We start from the raw sequence: 26,764 nt of genomic DNA, 5'->3' as shown, positions 1-26,764 counted from the left end.
TGGTAACTACAGTACTTTAACAAAAAACTATGTCTATTGGAACGTTACATGTCAACTCACTTGATTCATACATCCATATGAAATTACTGAGTGTAATCAGCAGAGCTAATGTTCAAACCTGTCAGCCATCACAATTTTCAACGTTTTATTAAATTATACCATTCCATTATCTTGTCAGTTTCTGAGATATTTAAAAGCTTGGCTTCATAGTAGTGTCCACCTCTTATAACATCAATGTTTTATCCTGTACTAAGTACCTATTAGTATTGAACCAGTGTGTTTGTAGTGACTGACAAGTCATACTAAGTAATACTGGTATGATGTCATGAATACACAAATTGTGAGTTTTGATCTAAGATGATGTCGTGAATATGTAAATTGTGAGTTTTGGACTAAGATTATCAAGTATGCTATGTACAAGTAGTTCTTTTATAACTTATAAGATGATTCGTTTTCTGATCTAAGATAATATTGTGAATATGCAGATTGTTAGCTCTGATCTAACTTCTAAGAACTTATAATGTCATAATTTATTCAAATTTTAGCTTAATCTAAGGTGATATCATGAATATGCAAATTGTTTGCATACATCTAGGATGATGTCATAAATATGCAAATTGAAAGTAATTTGTTTGGGACACTGAATTATTCTATAATTATAGTAATTAGTTTGACAAAACATTTTAGAGAAAATATGGGAAATGAAAGTATGAACATGTAGGCAGAATCTGAGAATGATTTGAACTTGGTAAGAGTTGATGTTTGCAAGCTGGTAATGTATACCACAACTATGAAATAACCTAATAATTTTATCAATATACATTTGAAATTGTTCAAAATTATGGAGTAGTGGCAAGAGATGTCGATAACTTCATATTATTGATATTGTAGAAGAAGCCTTGAAAAACTCTGGATAAGATGATATTTTGGTATGGTTCAAATATGCATAGATTTGTATGCACCTCTCGTTCAATAAGTTTTAGTGAGTTTCTCATTTCTCCTTGAAAGACTTGAAATGTGTGAGCAACAATTGAGTGGTATGGTACATAGATAAAGAGGCAGAAGAGTAGACAGATTTGATAAAATAAATTGGATCTAGCCGTCCTCTTGTTATTTGATTACTTAATATGCTGCATGACGTCAACAGTAATGTAGGTTACGTATCAATTTCAAATTCTCTTGACGTAAACAAAGCTTATATGTTACGATTGATGCACATTAAGATTAAGATCAAGTGTGCACTTTTCTGCATGTTTTCTTTTTAGTTATTTTCTTTTGATTTTTTTAAAATTTGTTTTGTTTTGTATAAAGTTATGTAAAATCAAGACTAGATGAATGAAGTAAATTGAAAATGAAATGAAATGAAATGAAAATGTAAGGCTATCCTGCTTGTACCGTGGTTAAATATTTTGTAAGTAGCAATTACAGTAACCATGCATGTAAAATTAATGGCGTATAAAAATGGTTCAATCCTTCTAATTAGTGTAATACTCTGATGTGACATCTGTCGGCAACAAATTACAAAATGCTATTAGTGCCATAAGATTGCCTGTATAACAAACCCTTACAAAATACCCTGATCATCAAAAATTGGCTCTTTCACATATTGAAATTAGCATTGTTAAGTTGCATTGATTTCAACTTGTTACTTGGCATTAATGAGGTAAATTAAGTATTCATTACGGAGTGATGAAATAGATGATATAGAATAGTTACACAAACTTGAGTATGCTCTTTATGGCTTTCAGATATATGTATGTGTTCATATTTGTTTACATTCCTAGCCCAAAATTGAAACCACAGTTTGCTTTATGACATGCCTGCACCATCCGAAATGTAGCCACCGAAAGGTACTTCATATTTCGTTACTTTAATAGCAGAAATATGTGCTCTGGCTTACGAGAATATCCCCAGCCCAGTTTTCAGTCAGTATGAGTTTGCCAAGTCAAATATTCCTCATCCTTTACACATTCAACAGCCAACTTGAATCTTTGACTACTTGTGTACTGGATACCCATGGTTCTTCTTTTATTTGAACTGAAGATTTGTGACCACTCAATCTTGTTCTCTCTCTTCTGTCATCACTACTTCCACATTATTTGATAATCGCAATGTTTGCAAGTCTCAAGTAACATGGAAGTAAAGCAATAACTTGTAACAGAACAACTGGTATTGACTAAAGGCAAAGTGCTGGGTAGGGAAATGTTTACTTCTGTCGTAAGTGTAAAATGTTGCGTTGCAACAGATGACAAATTGTGAACAATCAAAATGGCATGAGAAGTATCTATGGGACCATGAAATCTAGCAACATGCACACACACACGCATACACATGTGCATACACACATGCACATACATACATACATAGTACATACATACATAGTACATACATACATACATACATACATACATACATACATACATACATACATACAGACATACAGACATACATGCAGACATACATGCATGCACACACAAATATACAATCATACACACATGAGTACTCTCTCACACCCACCCACACACAAACACACACAGAATTATCTTACAGCAAAACTAGTGAAATCTTAAAGAAAACAGGAAAAGGGAAATCTAATACAGCTGTTCAAAGCTTTCTAGTCGTGAGTTTAAGTATCATATTCAAATTGTGAAGCAAATTTCATATAATTCTTTCATAGTCAGACATATCTATGACAAAACTGTTTTCAACATGAGTCAACAGGAAACTGCCTTGTAATTTACTGTCTGTATACACTGTCATGCTTTTGTTACACAGCTGTCAATCTATATCCAACGAGTCTGTTTACTTTTCATTTGACTCTGTATACCGTACATGTACAGCAAAATCCTTGTAATTGGCAGGTGTCTGTAACAATATTGTCCAAACCATATCAAAGTGTCTGGTGTTTGGTGTTGTTAAAACCACTAGTTTTCCCAATAAGGAGATGGATAATTTGTATACCTCAAAAAATGAGTGAATTTGCTTAAATATAGAAAGGTAATCTACCGCCTTGAGATGATAAAGTGCAAAAGTTGTAGTATACAGTCCAAAACATTATTAAAATCACCAATGTTTTGAATTCAAAATTCGTTAATATGGTGGAAGAAACATTATACACCTCCATGTTTACTTGTACAATGTTCACCATGAAAAGTTTGAATTTATAAAAATTATTGTAAATCATCTGCAGTAATCTATAGAGAATCACATGCAGAGGTTGTACATCATTGTACCGACTATAGCCTAGTATCGTGTCATATGAGGAATTTTGGCTCTCACCATGCCATGCATTTCACTAGTGGCTGTTTATTCAAACCTAAAATTAGATTATGATTTCCTGCAGCAATTGAATATGGTAATTAATATATTTACATGGTAAAGCTCAACCATCTGAGTTGGTCTTATCATGTGATAACACTATTGACATCATCTCATAAGACTAATAAAAAATTGTGGTTCCGATTACACCCAATTTTAGAATAGGTAGGGTAGGTAGATTTTTTTTTTTTTTTTTTATTTTTTTTTTTTTCTGTGTGAGTGTCTAGTTCAGGTTTTTCATTGTTATACCAATGGTCTTTGTGTTGTTAATTTCTTCCTATCATATGTACAGCCATTACAGATTGGAAGAACAGTTTTATTTTGTCTTTTTAAGTTGATATCAGTTCCCAATTCCAGTATTTCTTGTGAGACTTCACAATTTTTGTAATTTTATTATTTGTTTCTCGAATATGTGAAAAAAAAATTAGGTCAGCAGTGAAAAGCTAGGTGGGGTTGGTAACGGAACCAAACAGTTATTTTTTTAAGGCCTAATGGGAAGAATTAAAAACCCAATAAGAATTTGTGTCTGTTTTCTGACCAAGCTTCATTGAAGAAATGTGTTGTTAGTGAAATACCAGGCGTGATATGGGAAATGTCTCCAAACAGCAGTATTCCAGGCTAATTGGACATCAGTTTACCTTGATCAGACTGAATTTCATTATCTTAAATCTAAGAACAAGAGGGTAAGGTTCAGTGTGTCTAGCCCAAAGACTTTGGTATTCATTGACTTTCATGACCATGCTGTCATTCCTAATGCCAAGATTCAACCAACAGACTTCCAACTGTGTTTACGCCAATAGCAAATAGGGCATAGTATGATTAGTAATCACTCACATCTTGACAGATGCTAGTAATGGTAAATTTGTTAAACAGTTTTAGTAACTGGTTATAATTCTATTAGTCTGATCGTGTTTTACATTGGGACCATAAGAATGATGAAAATAATTATGTAGGGATGTAATAACATCAGTGGTTTGTGTCTGAGTCTTTATATACTTGTACTTTCATGGTGATTTCAAAGTCGGTACATATTGCTTTGTGCTTTACAAGTCTTCCATCTTAAAGTTTGCTATTATGGCAATCAGCATCAAAAAACCTAAGTCTCAATGCTGGAACATCCTGTTCAGAAGAATACTACTCTGGCAATTGAGGTCTCAATTTACTAAGCTAGACACAAACTAAAGTATTGTTGTGACATATTGATATACTACTCTGGCAGCCAAGGTCTTGGTTTGCTAAGATAGACACAAACTATTGTTGTGACATGTTGATATACTACTCTGGCAATCGAGGTCTTGGTTTACTAAAATAAACACACAAATAGCTTGTGTCTATCTTAGTGAAAACGAGACCTCAATTGCCAAAGTAGTATGCAGCATAACTATAACATATAAGACATGAAAACACTTTAAAAGAACTGAAATTTCTGTTGATTGAAATTGATGTTGCTCTAGTAGAAAACAGAAGTGTTCAAGTTATTGACGAGGATTTGCAAATTGAAGTGACTTCCTATTAGATGATATTAGTCAAGCAGAAATGATCCTAAAATGAAGCTTTTGTGGATTGTAGATAACTTATCACAGTTTTCCTCTTTACTATGTAGTCAAGGTGATTGAAAGGATTCTATAGCCCAAGGGGAATTCAATAACAATCTTTGATAGTGCGTGACTGTCCTAAATACATGAACGTTATCTACTAGTATATTTGAAACTTGAAAATAGTAATATAATGTTTCATCAATAAATTGCAATATTCATACTTCCTTTTGGTATGAAATGATATATTCGTGCAGTTTCAAGTGATACTTCATGTATTCGTAAGTGGATGTGTAGAGAGAGTGCCAAGCTGTAAATCTGTGTCCCAATTCCATAGTTTATATAGAAATGGCTGTTCCATTTTGTTTGTCCATCAAAAGACCTTTCAAATGATACATGTACTATTGATAGGTCATGTGGTTTATCTGGAGAAAAAAAAACAATCGGATGGTCTCAGTATTTTATTATTTATCAGGTATGTTACCTTATCAGGTATGTTAATTCCCTTATCGGGTATGTTAATTCCCTTATCGAGTATGTTAATTACCTTATCGAGCGTGTTACTGTATACGGTTCTTGACTCTATTTGAAATTTATTTATGTACAAAAATCCTACACATGGGCAAACTATAAAGCACATGTGAACAACAAAGTGAAACTTCAATCTGTAATACATATATTTTGTTCTGAATTGTTCTATTTCCATGGTGACTTATTTTATAAAAAGCTACATTTACAGTTTCTACCATGATGTCTAAATTGTATAATCACATCAAATACCACTGATATCACACTCTAGTAAATGTACATCGCAATCTGTGATTTTACTTCACTTCTCATTATACCACTTGTAAAACTATCAGTATGAACACAATATTGCAGTTTGAAAGTATGCACTCAAACTGATTGGTTGTTTATGATAATGCTACATCTATGTCTGACTATTTGACTATGTTCAAATGAAGTACTTAATATGTAAATGTGCTCTCATTTCCCAGATGAACACCAGAGTTTAGATCGACATAATTTGCATGTACTAGATATATGGCTAATAATATTGTACAAACGTCTACAACCAGGCATGTTGGTGATGGTCATAAGGGTGTGGCTAAATTAACGGTTTGATGCTGATAGTATTAAAAGTCATTAGTGAGATGTGAAGTGAAAAATAGTTTGTTATGTAGACAGGTTAGCGTACATGTATGTATGAATCCTGTCGATCTAGTTGCTTTTGTACTCAATTACATGTCTGAATACTAATGTACAGTCACTTTTGTTTAATACATTTGATCCAAATCTAGTTTCCATGGGAAAGTTTGCTACTACATGTAGTCAAAAATTCAACCTTTTTTGTGCTCAATTAATACTGCAAACTCTATTCTGAGACTGGTTTAGCAAATTAATGTACACATGTTGTAAGGCATGGCAGTTATATATGTGATTTATATGATAAATAGTGAAACTGCATCTTACTATGCATGGCCCTAGGAGACAATTTACCTTCCAAGCAGATCAAGGTAATGCATACAAAACATCATGTTTTAGTTGGTAAACTGAGTAAACAAACATAAATTATAATTTGCATGTAATAAGTGAAAACTCCATGTACTAGATGAAGGTTTTATGTAATAAGCCCTAAGCCATGGTATTATTGTAAGCATAGGACTGTGCATGTCCCCTACGTGAGTGGATTTTATTATGTCTAAATATATTCCCTACTGTGAATGTCAGGATACGAAAGGTTATATAGTGTCAGTACTGATTTCATGGAAATTCACAAAGAAATGTAGGTTGTCTTTATGAGAGTTTCCCCTGACAATCGTCAACTATTGTGCAGACATTGTGATTGGATTGTAGCAGCTACAGTATACTGAGATATGTCTGAGAGTGATTATATTTCACAATACTAGGCAAACAAAATTTAATAAAACAAAATCAGATGAGATCTCAATCCCATCTTCCATAATGCTTATATGATAACTCAAGCTATTCATACTGCCAGTGTTCTAAAAAGTACAGTAGACTTGGAAATTATCAATACAGTGTATCTTTTATGGCTATTACAGTGCGAGTTCTGTGCACTAAAAGTTACAGCTGTCTGCTTCAAATGCATGCTGTCATTTTCTAGCAGTTTATCTTTTATCTGAATGACCTCTTGGTCCTAAGTCTTGATACCGTAATACTTATTTCCTTTCACAATATTTTATCTGAATGGAAACAGGCTATAGAGTGTGACAGTAACTGTATTATTGTATACTTTCAGAGCATTTGACAGTTTCTAGACGTCAATTACAATGTGTTGGTTGACCTCTGTATCTAAAATCCTGACAGAAACTAAATTTTGGAGTGCAATTTTCTTGTAAGAGCCATCTGTCTGCAATGAAATAGTAATTGTAAAAGTACATGTCAATCTGTAAATTGCAATCTCTGATATTCAATTTCCATTTGACTCTTCAATGTAAGTCCTGCCTGTCATGTTACTTTAAGTTTTAAAAAATAACTTGTGATACAAGGCAACAAAGTGCATGTATTAATGTTCCAACTATCTCCTTAACATGCTTTTGTCATTTTTCCACTGTCAATCTTTCTAGTTGACCCTAAGACCCCAAGTCTACTTTCGTGGTAATATTCCTTGAAAGGAATCAACCTGTCTATTAAATGCACAGAATGAACCTTTTACCCAGTAATTTGAAGCTATTGATACCTTCCAGATGATTGCAGTTTCAAGAACCATGCACTGCAGGTAGCCAAACTTATCTCCATGCATACTATCATTTCTGAAATAAGAATTGGCTTCACATAGACATGCAACTGAGCTGTAGACATTTGTATTTGATTACAAAGAATTTAATGACTATGTACTGTATTCATTAAGTAATGTTTACAGTCATTATGAGGCATGTAGAGATGACAGTAAACATTAGATTATGTTGGTTCAAGAATGCCCCAACTCAATGTAGTGGGCATGCAAACTCATCTCAACCATCAAATATGAAATTACAATTCACTTCATGTTGCTAAGGACTACGTACTGTTGATTCAAGTTATAGATTTAATTTGTTTTATAGCAAGAATGTGACAAAGAATATTTGAAAGTATTAACATTAATTATGTACATATAGTTTCAAGGGGTGTGCTGCATGCTGCAGTTGTTGGCAGCAAATCTTGACTTAATTATCAAATATATACATGGAAATTTAATACATGTATGTCATATGTTTAATGGGCACAGCCATTTAGAACTTACATATACATAATACATACAGTATGTTTGAAATATATATCCAATCTAAAGTATGCTACTGCAAATTCTTCATTTGAACCTACGTCTTGACACTACATCATATGTAAAGTATGTCTTCACATTCATTGCTCTTGGACAGATTATGTAAATTGTCATGTTATACATTGTATTGTAATAACTATTGATGTTCGTTTAAAGCATACATGTAGAAAATCACTTCCTCACTGTACAGGTTTTCTGTGGTACGTGAAATTTCAATTTCATTTCACTTAATAACGTAATTCTTGTTTACATATTTTATTGTAAATCTAGCACAAATATATAATCATTTTGTATTTCTGACAGTAAACATTTAGATGTACTCCACAATATTTTTTCTGCATTTACTTCAGCCATAGAAAATGCGAGTGACCTAAGGGGGCTTTGTCTGGCGACTCATAGTAACGAAACCCCTAGGTCATGAGTATTTTCTGGCAGAATGAAGAAAAATATTGGAGAATACTGTCATTATACCAGTGCCAGTAATATCAAAGAAAATCAGGGAAAGTAATGGCAATTTTGAATGTTTTGACTCGTATGTCAAGTACAGCAGAAGCAGTGACATATATATGTAGATACGCGTTGTCGTGACATAGAATGACCAGGGTATATTCTGTATTTTTTTGTTCACCTTGGTTTGTGTATAGTATAGCAGCTTTACTTCCTGTTGTGTCATACTGAGCACCAGGTTTACATGTATTATCTAAACTGTTAACATACAAAATTGGATGTAATCTCAATGAAATGCCATGTCATAGAAACCTGTATAGTGTTACACATTGCAAGTGACATTTTTTAATATCTTGGCTAAAAATGAAATGAAAAATGTCAAATGTGAAACCTAATACTTCCAGTCATTTTAATAGTTCAATTCTCAAAATCCTTGACATGTAAGAAATTGGATGCCTTTTTTCCAGACTCTGTTCCTTAGTAAGCTGCATAGATGTAAGCATACATTGTCTTTACAAATTTTGTGAAGCATACAAATGTAAACAAGGACAGTGTGAGTCATGCTCATGGGAGATCTCACCTCTCATGATGTATGGAGCATAATTGTAATATGTTGAGTTTATCTAAATCTTCATAGCATATACATGTAGGTGTACAGAGTTTGCTATTAGTCTGTCCAAAGACAAGAAAACTCCAGCATTGCCTTAGACTTTGTCTAGTTTCTGTGATTATTGGCTTCTTGATGCAGGGATGAACAAATCATTTTGTGAACTGGTGGTCCCCGGACCAGTGCCTTAAAAAAATCTAGTGGTCCTGCTGAAAGAATTAGTGGTCCCAGGTCACGCTAATGTGAAACATTAAATCTTACCTATTAATCTGTGTATTCAAAGGACTTTTTAATATAGTCATTAACAGTAAGGTACTGGTCTGACGGACCAGACAAGGTAAATTTGTGTGGTCCGCCCAAAAAAATCGCTAGTCTTGGACCCAGGACCAGTGGATTTGTTCACCCCTGTGATGTATGACTACGTGCTCAGTTCAGTCTTCCTATCATTCATATCAAGCAAGTTGATTTTCACTCAGATTTTTATCAAGCTAGAAACAAAGTCTTATTAAACCGTCAGACATGCACATCTTATGTAGAATTATTTCTGTTGAGCTAACATGACTCAGTATTTTCCTTTACATGTGCAATTACCTTGGAGCTATATATAGTGAGTCTTGTTATCTACAACTCGTCAGAACCATCTAAATTAATCTCGTGACATACAGTGCCCTGCCAAACCCAAGAATCTCTTCAGCGCATTTCATTGTCAGCTCAAACTTATCAATAAAGCCTGTCTCTGCTAATGAAGAAGCCTTCGACATGCTCAGCATTTTAATTTCCTCTACGATTGAAAATCTCCCTACTCATCAAGTATAGTACAGTTAGACAGGAATGTACATGTAGGTTGCCTATCATCCACAAAGTCCATTAGTGTCTACCCTATACATTATCACAGCAAGCTCATTTATACAGTATCATGGTGTGCTGCTTGTACATGTAGATAAAGCTAATTACTTGAAAGTTTTTTCAGAAACTTTGGTATCGATTTCAACAGGTTATGACGTATAAAATCTGACATTTGTTTAATGAATACATGTACAACCAAACCTACACATGCATTTATCAGGAAAGGTGACTTCTCCGAGTCAAGATTGCTTGTTTATGTTTACTTGAGTATGTTCTCACTTTTATACTATTCTTGTAAAATGACGAATATGTAGAGATAGACTCAAATTAACAAAATAAGATGACCTCTATAGCTCAAGTATGGGTTTTTTCAGATGCAGCCAGGCTGTAGAGTGAAAGTGCCTGCATGACATTGAATATTGACGATGGGTGTAGGTTCTGTGACTAAAGTCAGCAGATCCAATTCTTAAAATTTCATTTTACAAATTTCAGTGAAGTGTTTGAATTTTCCTCGTCGGTGGAATGTATTTAAAAATAAAGTATTTATTCCTGTTTTTCCCAACTTGTAGTTTTTTGGGTGGAAACAAATATCCCCCCCCAAACAAATAGAGGATTTAACAGTAGGAAGTGTGATCCTAATGCTTTCTTAAATTCAATATTCGATAAATTTATTTATTGCAAATATCCATTTAAAGGCTAAAGCATCATAACAATAGCAATGATATAACCAAGTACAATGGCAAAACCATTTACAACAATCTACAGACCTTGAAAAGATCAAACCAGACAGATTTATTTATTCAGTATTTACTGAAAATTGATGGATAATGAATTGAGTAAATAGTAAATGTAAAATTTCATCTAAGTACATGTACATGTATACATACCTGTAATTTGTAATCTAATTTTGTTTATTTATAATGTCAGCATCACACCATAAGATAAATCGTGTGTAAATACATAAAGGAAAATGCCAACCTAATTATCAAGAACTGTCAAACCACAAATTGATGGTCTCTTTGAAGTAATGGCAGAAATATCCTCAAAATGCACAGGTTTGTTAGAATGACTGTTTCAGAAAGCTTTGAAATGATTGTAGTAAATCCAAATTCTGATTCTACTTGTTGTGTAAATATTGAATGTGCCATTATCAATGCTGCTATACTTTGATTATGTTGGCATGCCACCTAATTTATTTTATTTAGTCAGCTCTTTGTTATTGAATGCTGTCATCAGGCTTAGAGACAAGAGCACAAGGGAAGTTGTGGTATCCTGTATATCCCTAGACAGCTCAGCCCATTATTTAGTAGATATACATGTATACATTGTTTTTGTTAAGGGTGGTAAGCAGGTATAATCTACTGGGGTTCCCACACAAAAGTATGGTAGATTCTATCCCCTTTCTGTTACCAGGGTTCCCAAACCTTAGCAAAAACACTGTGTACATGTACATTGTTTAATAGAGGTAAAATGTCTGTCCATTCTAATGAATAATTAGATGTTATTCCCCAATATTTTCTTTGTACAGTCAAGGAAAATACAAGTGATCTAAGGGGCTTTGTCACTATGAGTCGCTAATAATTATACCAGCACCGGTAATGTCCAACAAAAATCGGAAGAAAGCAAAATGGCAATTTAAAACGTTTTGACTCATATTTCGAACACAGCAGAGCAAATGACTTAAACACACATTGTCGTATATAATATAATGTGATTTCTAAACTCTTTACATTAATGTCTCTAGCCCGACATTTTTCCAAAATTCATTGCCATAAAGGTATACACCCTCATGTACAGGTCATGTAGGTATGATATTTCATGTGTATTTATAACTATCATTGAGTTTCATTTGTATTGTATAAGATACACACATTACTCATGAAAACCCCAGGCTCAATATGATTTATGTTTTGATTAGTATTCCTTAGATGAAACCGTGTTTGTGTCGGCAAAATACAGTGTTAGACCTCAGGTGAAACATTAAGACTCCTGTATTTCTGAGGTCTAGTTATCCTGCCCACACTATCTATATGGTTGTAACAAACAAGACTATGTGTTTCCAAGTTCTATTCATCCTGCCCACACTATGATATATGATTGCAACAACTAGATTACAGTGTTTCCAAGTTCTATTCATCCTGCCCACACTATGCTATATGATTGCAACAGCTAGACTACAGTGTTTCCAAGTTCTATTCATCCTGTCCACACTATGCTATATGATTGCAACAGCTAGACTACAGTGTTTCCAAGTTCTATTCATCCTGCCCACACTATGCTATATGATTGCAACAGCTAGACTACAGTGTTTCCAAGTTCTATTCATCCTGCCCACACTATGCTATATGATTGCAACAACTAGATTACAGTGTTTCCAAGTTCTATTCATCCTGTCCACACTATGCTATATGATTGCAACAACTAGACTACAGTGTTTCCAAGTTCTATTCATCCTGCCCACACTATGCTATATGATTGCAACAACTAGATTACAGTGTTTCCAAGTTCTATTCATCCTGCCCACACTGTGCAACATGTAGACTGCAATGTTTCTAATTTCTAACCATCCTGCACACACTGTTTCTGTGATTATAAAAACATACTAGACTGCAATGTTTCTGAGTTCTATTCATCCTGCCCAGACTGTGCAACAACTAGATTGCGATGTTTTTGAGTTATATTCATCCTGGCCACAATATGCTCTATGAATGCAACAACTAGATTACAGTGTTTCTAAGTTCTATTCATCCTGCCCACACTGTGCAACATGTAGACTGCAATGTTTCTAAGTTCTAATCATCCTGCACACACTATTTCTGTGATTATAAAAACATACTAGACTGTAATGTTTCTGAGTTCTATTCATCCTGCCCAGACTGTGCAACAACTAGATTGTGATGTTTCTGAGTTCTATTCATCCTGGCCACAATATGCTCTATGGATGCAACAACTAGACTACAGTGTTTCCAAGTTCTATTCATCCTGCTCACACTGCAACATCTAGACTACAGTGTTTCCAAGTTCTATTCATCCTGCACACAAGATCTCTATGATTATAAATATAAGAACTAGACTGCAATGGTTCTGAATTCTATTCACCCAGCCCACATTATCTTCCTGAGTGTGTGAAATTTGTATTAGGATCCCAGACACCTTTAATATGTCACCCATATGTTCATACATAAAATGTAATCCTTGTTAAGCAGACTTGGCATTTTGAAATGACACACAACTGCTAAGCTTTCTGAGAAAGATGCATTTGATAAAACCAGATGACACCTTTTTATGACACCTTTTTAAGTTAGGTACGTACCATCTTTGAACACCCCCAGGTAATAAGTATCTTATATTTTGCTTAATGTCCAAAATAGGTTTTGGTTATCAATGTATACATGAAAAGAGCTTGCCTACAGGAATCTTTCAATAGACACTGGGCTTGTCTTTATAGTAAGCTTTTCATAGAAACTGAGCTTGTCTACAGTTTGTTTTCTATGCTTGTTTTGTCTATAGCTTTCCATGGGAACTTGGCTTGTTTATAGTAAGCTTTCCTATGTTCACTCCTAAGGCTTTCTTCTAGTCTTAATACTTCACTTTAGAAATATGCAATTACATTGTCGTATAAGGTTTCAAAGCATTAATGTCTCAGATTCATAGGGCCATTCACCTAATAGTGCAGTGTATGCTTGAAACTGTGTAAGTCTGCCATTAAAAGCTGTGATTATCACTCTACAGTCAGTCCTTCTATTAAAAAGTGACGTTTTGTGTTTCAAAATATCCTGTTTATAAACTTTAAGGCCATTCAAATAGAATCTGTAGGCCATTCGGCTATGTGTGATTAGCGTAAGGTTTGAGAGCTCGGTTACAGAAAAAGCAAATTCTGGGTGATGCATATGCTGTGGTGTACATGTTTGTGTTATTCCCTAAATTTTGTTAGGAATGGTAATCCAAGTATTAATGGTCACCACATTTATTTCTGTGTTTCTCATGAAACTCCTGAAAATGATCGGTAAATTGGTTAAAGAAAAAGAAGAAAAACTATGTTTACATGTTATTGATGCTTTCAATTCATAACCACGCTTTAAACAGTCTGGGTGCCTTAGAAATGACAAAGTCAGGAGGATATTATAACTCGGTTTATTAAAAGTCGGGAATAACAGATAATACAGGATAAATATTTCCTAAATTTTCACTTGTGGTTTGCCATCTTACCATCAGAGATGTTGTGATAGTGTTCTGATTTGGCCATAGCAGTGTTGACTGAAAAATAAAAGTTGTCAGATTCTTAAAATATACAAAATGTAGGGTTTGTATTGGGTCAGAGAAACATGGACACAAAAAGGTGTAAATCAAAGTAGAAGTCAGAGCTAGCTTGATTTTTACCCTGTCCACTGCCCCTTTTGAATGCATTATTTTCAGTGTATTCAGTATTTCCACAGGCAAAACATAATCCTTCTGACCTCTGTTTTATTTTACAGAGTAGCATACATTGGTTACATGTTCACTACTGAGTCTATCGTATAGCCCATAATGTTGACAGAATGCATGGTTTCTTCTCATCTTTTTGTATGTCGTTTATACGAGTTTGCAAAAAACATCTATAAAAGTTTGCCTTTAAAAAGATCTCTCAAAAAATGATTGCAGTCAATAAACAAATCCACAAGGATTTGATCACAACTTATAGCATTATGATCCTTGTACAAGTGAAAAACATATAGCAAAATGTCATATTCCTTCCAATGTGAAATTATAATATAAGAGAACCCTATGGCACATGAATAGAAGTATGGCATACTCAGGGTATTTGCATGAGTGATTACAGTGTTCTCTCCGGCAGTGCGTGTTTGTATTTTTATGAACTTTGCAAGTGAAAGTGCAACAGGAGACACTGCCAGCACGAATGCAAATATACCCACATTGAAATTCCTTCGCCATGGAGTTCTGTTATGATTATAATGTATAACCAAAACAGGAAATTTCATGATATATTAAGTGATTTATTTTACTTTTTGCACATGGAATGATCTAATGCTCATTTGCCTGTATATAGGTAATATCCACAATGATGTTTTCGATTTTATTCTGCAGTACAAATATCATTAGTACACACAGTGTACCCTCTAATGATAGCCAAATTTTGTTGTTGTGGGTCAAAATGATAAAACTGGCATTTCTTGTGAGTCACCACATAATAAGAGATAGTGGAACACCAAATTTTGGTGCGTCACTAGAAATTGTGTCCATCAGTGGCACTTCAAATTGGTTTAGAGAGTACACATGCATTGTCACTTGTGTATATATTGTATCTATTTCAACTCATCTTGGCTACTCATAAGTATGAGATTGTGTTCAGGAAAACTTATGGTATTGTGTCAGATGTGTGTAACAAGCACTCACAAAAGAACAAACGACAGTAAATGTAACAGTCAAAAGAAAATTGTGCCGTGGTACGTCTACATCGGATTTTAATCACATTGGGCACAGCATTAAAATTAAATATAATAATCATTCAATGTCTTGGTCAGTCAATGCTACAGTTTCCATTTCACAGGACAAAATGCATTAATTGACTCCAGGCATCCATAAAAGTAGACCTTCTTGTTCTATTTTGACCCTCCAGCATGAAGGAAAATGCTATTGCATGTACTTATAATTAGCATACATATAGTAGGATTGTGACTATTCTAAATCCAACAACAGTCCATGTTATTTGAATTCAACAGAAGATAGATTGCCTGACTTGGGAAAGCCATTTACAAGTAGTAGTATTTGCATCCTCACCTATGACCTGCATTCACCCCTATAATATTATTGAGAATCTCTAGTGTTTTCAAGGTATTAAAGGTTGGCCAAATCCCAAATTGGTTGAGAATGAAAAAGGGCATTCATAAAACTCTTTCAGCTGTCATACATATACACTCAATGGCTAGATATAAAATAAGGTTCAGAAGGTGAATATTGGATTGCTCAGATACATGTACATCTTACTGTTTGGTTGAAGTAGCAGCACTGTGTAATAAACTTACCTGTCAGTCATAATTACATGCCATGATACATGCATTGAAAATCTTTACTTAGCTGTAAGCAGCCGTAATTGTGCAATTTTCTCCGTGTTTGATTTCGGTACTATATTAGGGTGAATCAATACAAAAAGGCAGAAGTAAATGACTTCGAATTTGCTCGGTGATATTGTGTAACTGTACAAGTGTTGCCATGGACACACTTGTGTCCTGAATTAATGTTTGAATGTGATTACATGTATATAAAACAGACAATACCTAGATATGTGTATGTCATGTATATGTCATAGGTGACTTGTGTATTTTGTGTGTTAATATGTGTATGTGCACACAGTATGGTATACATCAACACACTATGGTATACATGTGCATCATGCAACACAGTGTACATTTATATGCATGCTAATATGTGCATTTACAGTATGTGTGTGTATGTGTTTATGTTAATTCTGGATGCATCATTTGTGTAGGTTTGTATTTGTGTGACAGTGTCTATGATAATGTGTCTGTGTACTACATTCTGTGTTATGAATATGCATACAGGCTTGTCTTTGTACATGTGCAAGGGGTGCATACTGACTTTAATTTTATACCAGTGTGGACTGTTTGCCAAATTGATAAAACAGTAGTCATAGACTCATACATACATATCTCAAACTTGGGCTACAAGTCTGACCTTAATCATGTATAGATCCACTTAGAGTGAGTATCACTGGCAATGCTTAATTCAGAGCCCATCAGTTATACCTTGGTTTTCACAATAATCTCCTGTAAATGTACTAATCACATACATTAAGGGTTTAATCTCATCGGCAGTGAAACACACTGTATGACCTCTGTCAAAGAGTTTAACTTAGATAAAGTGTTTCAAGGTATGCTTAATGACTAGTGCTGTTGTCTTGGTTTTTACTGGTTAGTAACACTTCACTGCTTCTCTCTTGGGAATTAGTTCAACCGTGTCTATAAATCATTGAAGATTCACATCTCCTTTTATACAGCACAAAATCTCTCACTAATTGAACTTCTGTGAATATATGAGGTATGGATTAGAATCTGATGCAGTTTGTACTGCTAAACATGTAAGAATGATAAATGAGGCTGTATGAGAATCTAATGCAGTGTACAGTAGCTAGTAAAATATGAGGAATAGCTGGACTATAGCCATGGAATTTAGGTTCATGTACCGTACAATTTATCTACTTACTGTGCTTAATATATCTTAGATATAAATGTTTTGGATTTCTACTGTTACTACGCTCGAGAAAACTCTAACCTCCTAAAATTCAAGCAAAAAAATTGGAATCACTTGTAAATTTTTAATAGAGGTTTAGAATCCAAAATGGCTACATATTTACTGTGCTTTATATGTAATATATATCTTACATATAAAGTCTTAAACTTTTACTGTTATTTTGCATGAGAAGACTCGTACTTATTAATAGTCAAGACATTTTTTTTAGGAATCCTATGTATATTTTTGTAGAGGTCAAAATTGCAATAAATTTTCCCATTTTAGAATCCAAAATGGCTGCTGAATACTTAAGTCTGTGAGAAAATGAAAGATTGTTGATTTCTTTAAAAACTTTAACCCCAATATACAAAGTTCTTTTGTTATTTTTAAAAGTCAAGGAACAAACCACAATACAATACAATACGATGTAATACGATACAATACAATATATTTTATTACTCTCACAGGGAGGGACTGAAATGTCTGCTTTGAAACATACAAAATCAACAAACATTTAATATATAAAAAACAAATAAACAAAGCGATATTATTGAATAAATTAAAATAATACAAACATAGACTTTGGTCAAAAGAATAAAACATTACAGTAAAAAGTAAACACTTGGTCTACATAATTGTGAATTAAAATTAGTTACAGTGCTAAGAATGTTTAAAATGTTGCATATGACACATCGAAACACAAAACCTGGGGAAGGGCTGGGCCAATACTTTGTACATGTTTTTTAAAATTATGCAGTATATAAAAAGAGTATATTACCATCACTTTGTCTAGAAATGTTCAACAGAGTGTAAGTTGTATTAATAGTTTTGCCCTGGCCATGGATAAATTTTGTACATGCAATGTTATGACAGTCAAATATATTTCTTCATTTGGTGTATTTAAGAAATGACATTTATTCACAAGCAGTAATAACATAAACTACATGATTTAAGTCCCCAACCAGGGTTTTATCAGATTAAGACTCTGTCATCAACCGAACCATTATCTACAGGAATGCCTGTCCATTTATCTACATTTATCCGTTGACAACTTGTAGACCACCTCGAAGAAACTTTCATTGGACCTCAATCACTAATGTTCCAGCCTTAGCCAATTGCATAGTCTCTTTCAGAGAAGTGTTCCATCAATTTAAATATCACTCTGTCCCTCGATAAATTGGTGAACAAATATTACCTGGTCTATCAGTGCAGTGTTTACGAGATTTCAGAAGTGCTTCTCAGGGAAACAAGGAATGGCAAATTGTCACTCAAAAACATTAATATATAGATTGATACATTAATAAATAAACAGAATGTCTAATTTGAAAGTTGGAAATTTAGGGGCATATTAATAAATAACTACTATGTCTAATTTGGAATTTTAAACTTTAGGGCTTTTTTAAATAGGTTTGCTGGTTTAAAAGCTATGTTTAATTATTTACTGTTGTAAAAGTGTCGTTGAAAATGTTGTATATCGCTCTGCCTCTAGGGGAGACTTTTTTCAAGATAACAATGATAAGGAAATGGATAACACGATGATGGAGATTTTGACTTGCTCTCACCATACAGTTTTAGCTAGATCTTAGTATGTATATGTGGACAAGTAAATGTTACCACGTCAACAGTAAAATAATGTTCAGAATCATTGCATATTCAAGGTTTGTAGATCTGGTCACCTCTTCACGTACAGGTGATGCAGGGAAGGACATTTTGTGGAAACTAACTATAGGACTAATACATTATATGATGTTCATGTAACAGATTATCAATCAATTGATTGATTGATCAATCAAACAATCAAAAAAGTTTCTGCAATATGTCAAACACCAAGCATAATTGTTCAGTCTACTTAATGGAGCTGAAAGTATCCCCTCACCATCCCTTCAAATTCTTCATATATTTTTATTAGTGAACTCTAACAAATTTCCAGATTTGAAGCTCTTTTACATCTACTTGCAGTGACTTCCAGTTCCGATAAGGGGCACAGTTTGAAAACAATATGTCTGCCATATATATCTTCCCGATTTCTGTTGGAAGACTATTCTTGGGGTTAGGACAGGCTTGGAAGATTGTAAAATGATCATTTAGTGACAACTAAAAAAGTAACTGTTCTAATTTTTGGAGATTTAAACCATTTTTATCAAATCTAGCTGAAATGTTCACCGGTAGAAAGAACTTGTAGGCTCTATAAAATCCTGTTATCATGGGAAAGATGACAAACTCCTGCAGGAGTAATGTAGTTGAATTATTTATAGTGCTTCATTTAATTTATAAGTGGTGTTTTCAGACGCATGTTGAAGTAAAATTACGTCAATAATTTATTTCACATTTTCCTACAGCATGATTTATTAGTCAAAGGCCTTAGCATTACGATCCAGTAAACGGAAATTACAAGATGCACATTGAGAAGTCAAGTAAAGGAAAATTGAAATAGTGGACTATCCATAGCTGTATGACATGAAATTGCTATGATTAAAACGTGAAGGAGATTGATGAGTCCTATTAAGGCTTCCATTACTGTTTGACAGAGTGATTGGTACGATTCCTTTCTAATTTGTGGGGAGATTCAACGCAGGAGACAGAGATGACTTCAATTAAATACAAGTTCATTTTCTCTGTGCAATTACAAATCATGGTTACCAGTGCTGCATTGATTGGTTCTCTTTTGATCAGTGTAAATTAGTCTGACCTTTGACTGGACTGTCATGTTTCATTTTTACTGACATGTAAATGACGTGAGAAGAATAGCAACTATGCATCAAGATTATCTTTAATTATGAACATACATATATGGTGTGTTGTAGTTCTGTTTAATTTCTTGTTGAAATGAAACTAATTTATCATCATCAGGGAAAAAAAAGTTGCAGGCAATTTACTTGCTGACATTATCATGCATTACTTATAGAAATTCAAAGAAATCACAGATTGAATGTAGAAATAACAAACAAACACGTATTTACATCATAGTTTGTATGGGTCCTCAAATATGATTCATTCAAAAACACCAATCTATTTTTTCTCAATTTTTCATAACTTCAGCTTGAACAGACATACATTTTTGTATAGATATACTTATATTAGTTCTTACAATGTTTCTTCATTCACATGGAAATGCTCACGATGTGAGGATTTTGTGACTTGCCAGTAAAATGGCCCCCTTATGTTACTCATATTTTTCCACAGTTGATCAGAGAAAGTGTTCAGGAGTATATGTACTATAATATGTTTCTATCGTGTATCTGCATCATGATCTTATTCATATGAATATAGTTATATGTTGACCAAGTCAGTACATCTTCACCAAAGATATATAAAACATTATACCATGCCCAAACCAAGTTATTGTCTTTGAACTGCAAATATGGATTATATACCCTGATCGTCCTACATCACGACAACCTATGTCTACATTACTGGTTCTACTTTACTCAAAATATAAATTAAAATGGTAGTTATGTAATTTGAAGGTTAAAATAATGTAACTTCATCCAACAAATTAGAAATGTAATCTGACATGAATTGAAATCGTGTTGACAATTCTACCCCTCTGACAAAAATCCTTCTTCCAAGCTGTAATGTGATAATCAAAGTAAGAGTCTGTTCCCTAACGTTGTGTGATTTATGAAGCAGAAATTTGCCATACCTTTAGAAGTGAAATTCATTGTAGTATAAGTAAAATTAAAACTTTCTTCTCGTAAATGAAATGGGCTGGGCTAGTAGACATTTTATTGACTATTCGGCTTTCATTTTCTAAGAAGGGCCCAGCTCTAATAGCCCAATCTAATAGCCTAGTGCATTGGCCCAGACAAGGTTTTATGATATACCCAGGTATTTACTACTAGTATTCAAATTATTCCCCATTTATAGTCCTGTTATATTTGAGACATGAGTTGAAATCATGCTGATAATTGTACCCTCTGTGAAAAAATTCTTCTTCCAAGCTGTCAAAGAAAGAGTTTGTCCCTAACATTGTGTGATTTATGAAGCAGCAATTTGACTATCAAATATATCGAGAGTCGGGAAAGATTTAGGATGTAATGGTATCCATATATGCCTACACAAACTTGTGTGGTCAAGGACGATTTAAAGTATAATATCATAACTAACGGAGACATACACCAAGTAGAGCATGAAATACATGAGATAGCATTAACTGCTAGTGTTATAATCTAAGATGGCGCCATTGATGTCGAGCAACATCTTTCACAGTGATTTAAACTCGAGCCCGTTCATTTTCTGATCGTCACAAGTTGTTGTGTGTGCTACAGTGTAATAGGCTTATCTTTAGCTCTGTGTGTACACTTACACCACGCAAATGACAAATTTTGGTAGACTGAGAATTATGTATTGTTGACTTGTGGTTCTAATAACGCATTGATTTGTGGGTAGATCAGCGCTGTCTCACAATTTCCATAGTACATTTGTAACTACGGAATGGTGAGGTAGAATGAAGAGATACACAAATAGCTACACACAAGTAGAGCATGACATCTATATATACTAAGTTAGTAGTTACTGCCCTTTTAGATCTAGCCATCGCAATAAACGAGAGTCTTAAATTTAGTCTTATTTTATAGTGTTACACTTTGTAAAAGGTAATGGATCAGATGTTAATTTATAGCCTCAGATTGAACAGCTAGTTGAAACTCTTTATTTAAAAGAGACAAAACTGAGTTTAAATATTTCAGGGTGTAATTCTTGCTGTATATTAAGAGATACCTGTTGTATTTAAATTACTAAAGCATGCTTAATTATCACTTGCTATTGATAGAAATCAAATCTGGTATTTAGGAATGCAAATAATAATGACTTGGTGACATGATTTATTTTACTTAATACTAAAATGTCAAGGAACTGTTGTTATGCTATCAAGTGTGCTAACAATGCCAGAATATGATTGTTAGTTCCATCGAAAGCATACATCTTCATTAACATCGTAAAGTTTAATTGGGTTTTATTTTCGCTCGAGTCAAATTGCTTTAAACTCAGCATGTGCCATTGTAAACCTGTGCACAGAATGTACTTGATAGATTTGGGAGGGGGGGGGGGGGGGGGGGACAATGTTGTGAAAGTGAAGTAAAGAGTAGGTGACCAGTTACAATCATTATTTGGTAATGTTAAATACTTACAAATGGTTAATATAAACTCATAACAGGTCAACTCTGAGAACAGTATACATACTATTCTACCAAAGCCAATTTGACATTTAGCAATTTCATGTTGTACACCAAATTTGATGTCCCCCTCCATAGTTTACTTCATGTACAATGATTACTTATAAGAAGGTCTATTTTTCTATCATTTTGAGACTAATCAAAGGTAAAATCTCAGTGTAATATATTTAGAAACATAATTTCCACAATACCTGGAGCTGTGACTGTTGAAACAGTATGTCTTCAGTATAAGTTTATTTGTTGATTCAAGACACTGGTATGAGAAATAACACAGTGTTCAAATTATTCACCAACTTTGAAGATTAAAATGACAAAGGCTATAACATGCAATCAGTTCAACTTCTATTAAAATGACATTGGGTTTTTGATCTGACAATCCTCACCAAAAAATGCTGTGACAATCAACAGACTTAGGGTCTCAAATTTTAATTGGAAATTTGAGTTCAGGAGTGAGTATTAAGAAATATCTCAGTTATCTTTTTCAGGACAGGATCGTACACATTTTACTAAATTCTTGACTCAATTTCCAAATAATGTATATCTGATATCAGTCTTGTATGGATCTCTTTGTAAAGTAGTGTTCAAGGTATAACATTACATGACATGACTGCAATGTGATTATGTATTCACTGACCCAGCTACAATGTCGAGGGCTGTGACTGTTACATGTACATGTACATATGTACAGAACACCATAGGTGTAGTTTTGCTCTTCTCTTTTATGCAATTACTCACATCAGATCCCAAGTGAAGGTTTTGGAAATCAAATTACAAGTTATCATTGAGATTCAAGTAACAAGAGAAATTTGTATGAATAAGCAAAATATTACCTTCCAGGCACTGGATCTTGATTTTGAGGTTTGAATGTAAGAACTGATCATGAGTAATGCTAAGAAGCCAAGATACCTTTAGCTATGATAGTATGAATGCATAATACTGCCATTCTAATTTAAGGCTTGTTCGGCACTTCTATAAGCAGTATAACATCTATTGCAGAGAGTTATTTTCCACATCAGAGACATTCATTGCAATCATATTAACCTCCCAGGCACTGGATTTTAGATTTTGACATTTTAATGTAAGATCTGGGTAATGGAAGAAGGTTCCAATTTACCTTTTTCTACATGTATGCATAATACTTTCATTACTTCTCAAAGGCACTTTTGTAAGAAGTATAACACATATTATTATATATGTACCAGAGATGACATGCACTGGTGCACACACACACACACACATATTAGTGGTATTTGCACTGCAGTGCAATACCCAAAACATTTTTATTGCACACCTGCATGCAAATGAGGATGCGATCATTTCTTCTACATGAAAGCGTGTGATTGCATAGTGTCATTTTGACGGAAATTTGTTGTTTTGGATCAACATATATGCATGTAATAATAACAGAACCCAATGCCACATGAGTGCCAGTGTGCATACTCGGGGAGGGGGGGGGGGGTATTTTTGCACAAGTGTTTGCAGTGTTTTCTGCTTCAATTCCACTCACTACGCTTATGAAAGTGCGGGTGCAGAGAACACTGCAAGCACTCGTGCAAATACCTTAAGTATGCCACACTTGCACTCGTATGTCATGGGGTTCTGTTATATTACAGACAAAGTGATCATTATATTTACAATGCCTTTACCACTCCATGTGGATCAATACAATCCTTAGGAAATCAACAGCTATGTGTCTAAATTACACTCCAGCAGTTTCTCCTTAGGAGAATTCAGGACCTAAATTGGAGGATTTTCAAGACTTGTTTATAAATTGAATTTGGACATGATGTTGACTGTCTTTGACATTGATAGAATGTAATTCTGTAGACTTTAAGTAAACATCTCTTAGAAAGAAATTAGATTTGTGGAGTAAGTGTGACTTGAATAACCAAGTAATGTATGTTGGACTGATTTAAAACACAGATTTACATAATTGTAAAAGTAACGACACAGGCATCCATACAGTATAAACATTCTCGCAAGCCAGTTTTTCCTTGCTGACGTAACGAAAAATAATTTTCGGTGTTGGCTGATAAGACTCTGCGTATAGGGCGGTGATGTATGATGATGGGTATCTAAGTCCATTTTATTAATTGTTAACCTGCATATGGGTGCAGAAAATAGTCATGGAAAGACAATAAATACTGTATGGCGAAATCTTAAAATGTATACTTTCAATGCACCGTATATTTTGATGTAACATATGCAAGGGTAAAGTGGAATCCTATGTCACAGTGGAGAATATATTGGTCCAAGAATCAATACGACAGTACAATATAGTTACTTTGGAAAGGTAAATTGGAAACAAATGCGTCGTTTCGATCTGTCTACGACTGACTTGATCATGCAATGATTTAATTATTCGGCCTTAATGTCTTTCTCTCAAACTGGTGAAATAATATGTGCAAGAAAGGCCTGTAGTGGACAGATCGAAGTGTTGCATCCGTTGCCAATTTACCGCTCCAAAGTAACTCCTGCCTCTCAGTGTTTTTATAGGCATGTTCATATGGTATTTTAGATGAATGTTATAGTGTGTATATTACCCGACTGCAACAAAATATTTCATCCTATGCTTTAATTTCATCATAAAGAGTTTACAACATAGAACATCCACTGAAAGTATACAATGTATATCACCAGTTGTATAATTTACAAGACCGCGTTTTGAAATAATAGCTGTAAATACATCTGTTTATGACAGTTCCTGACTGGTCGTAAACACTGTCTGGTGATAAAATATTTTCTCTGTAGTAAATATGTCCCTAGATGTGTACTGAATACTAAATAGTGTTTTATTGACCTGTTTTTCACTGAGCACATAGATTTTATAATTTCAGTGACTGACACCCTGGGTACAATTATGCAGTGTGTTGTTTTATTGAATTGTGCTGTTCACTGTTCCATTTTACCTTGCAATTTCATCAAATATTTCCCAGATACAATATTTAGTAGTCTATGTATCCTGGACTACTGCTGATTTGGTAGTCTAGATACAAAGTTTAGTAGTGTGTGTGTCCTGGACTACTGCTAATTTTGTAGTCTAGATATGTTTAGTAGTCTATGTGTCCTGGACTACCACTTCATTTGAGCCCAGAGAGCTTACACTGACAAACAGTATTCTGTTATTTTTCTGTAGGTACCTGGGTTACCTTTGGTGGACAAATTACAGATGAGGTAAGGGAATACATTGATTTATTGTGAGAAAGTGAGAAACAAATAAACTATTGTGCAAAGGTGGAACTAATTTTTGGAGTATGGAATGAAATAAAGTACATGTAGGGAGAAAGATAGTGGAGAAGTACTGCCCATTTTAGATTAGCGTTTACTGGCTCTAGTGTCTGATAAAACAATGCAGAGACCTGCAAGAAACAGTAAATTCTACACTTTAAGATGGATAGCAAGATTGACTGAATGTGACATTGTCTAAATTAAATAACTAACATGCAACAGACATACAATTATTGGCACCTGTGTGTCTATGTAGTAGTTGGTTTATTTCGTCAGATAATTATGTAGCCAGAAAACGTGATCGTGGTTTCAAATTGGTTTCTACATGGTTGTATCAAACAGTCAGTTAATGTTAAAGTGGCCATATGGATGAGGATTGGATATTAATTGTGGATTTTTAATTTATACAACAATTTTATCATGGTATCCTACATGAAAAATCAATGTGAAACTGTATATGCAAAGTCCTTGTTTGTATAAACTTGATACATCCCAAAATACTAAACAATGTGAAAGGTTTGTTATTTAAATTGTACATACAATAACAAACTTTTTATGCATTTATTAATGTTTTTGCCTTATATTGAGTTACAAACAAGGACTTTGCATATACAGTTTCACATCGATTTTCTTAAGTAGGAAGCCATGGTAAAATTGTTGTATAAATTAAAAATCCAAAATAAATATCCAATCCTCATCCATATGGCCACTTTAACATGAAATGGGTACTTAAAAGTAGCTGATAAACTGTTGAAAACTTGTAAATAGTTGTTTCAGAGCAGTGAATACCATTTCTTATCTAAATTCCAAGCCTTTATAAACCCCTGGTTATAGGAGGAAATGTAAATGTGTAAGGTTGAACCCGTTTGTACTCTTCGGCTTTCATCCCGAAAAAGACAGAGTTACATAAAGAGTGAGGAAAGTCTTAAAAAGTGATGTTTCTTGTACCATTACTACACAACAATATTATAACCGAGAAGTTTCTCCCATCTTTTTTCTGGTGATCATGAAATGATTAAGGTACCATACCAGTCTTGCTCTTTTACAGCTATACCTTGTCTAGCGCCCTCAGAGT

General features: G+C 33.9%; 1 protein-coding gene across 1 annotated transcript in view; it reads left to right on the top strand.

The window, feature by feature from the left end:
* Positions 1–26,764, top strand: part of LOC144451098 (voltage-gated potassium channel subunit beta-2-like) — a 144,654-nt gene that overhangs the window by 107,549 nt on the left and 10,341 nt on the right. Inside the window, exon 4 of the mRNA XM_078141870.1 lies at positions 25,598–25,635. Coding sequence (XP_077997996.1) covers positions 25,598–25,635 — 38 coding nt within the window. The remainder of the gene's footprint in view (positions 1–25,597; positions 25,636–26,764) is intronic.

The sequence above is a fragment of the Glandiceps talaboti genome, chromosome 21 (assembly GCF_964340395.1).
Source record: "Glandiceps talaboti chromosome 21, keGlaTala1.1, whole genome shotgun sequence".
Taxonomy (NCBI): domain Eukaryota; kingdom Metazoa; phylum Hemichordata; class Enteropneusta; family Spengelidae; genus Glandiceps; species Glandiceps talaboti.
The sequence above is the reverse complement of the archived record's forward strand: the minus strand, read 5'-3'. Positions and strand labels throughout refer to the sequence as shown.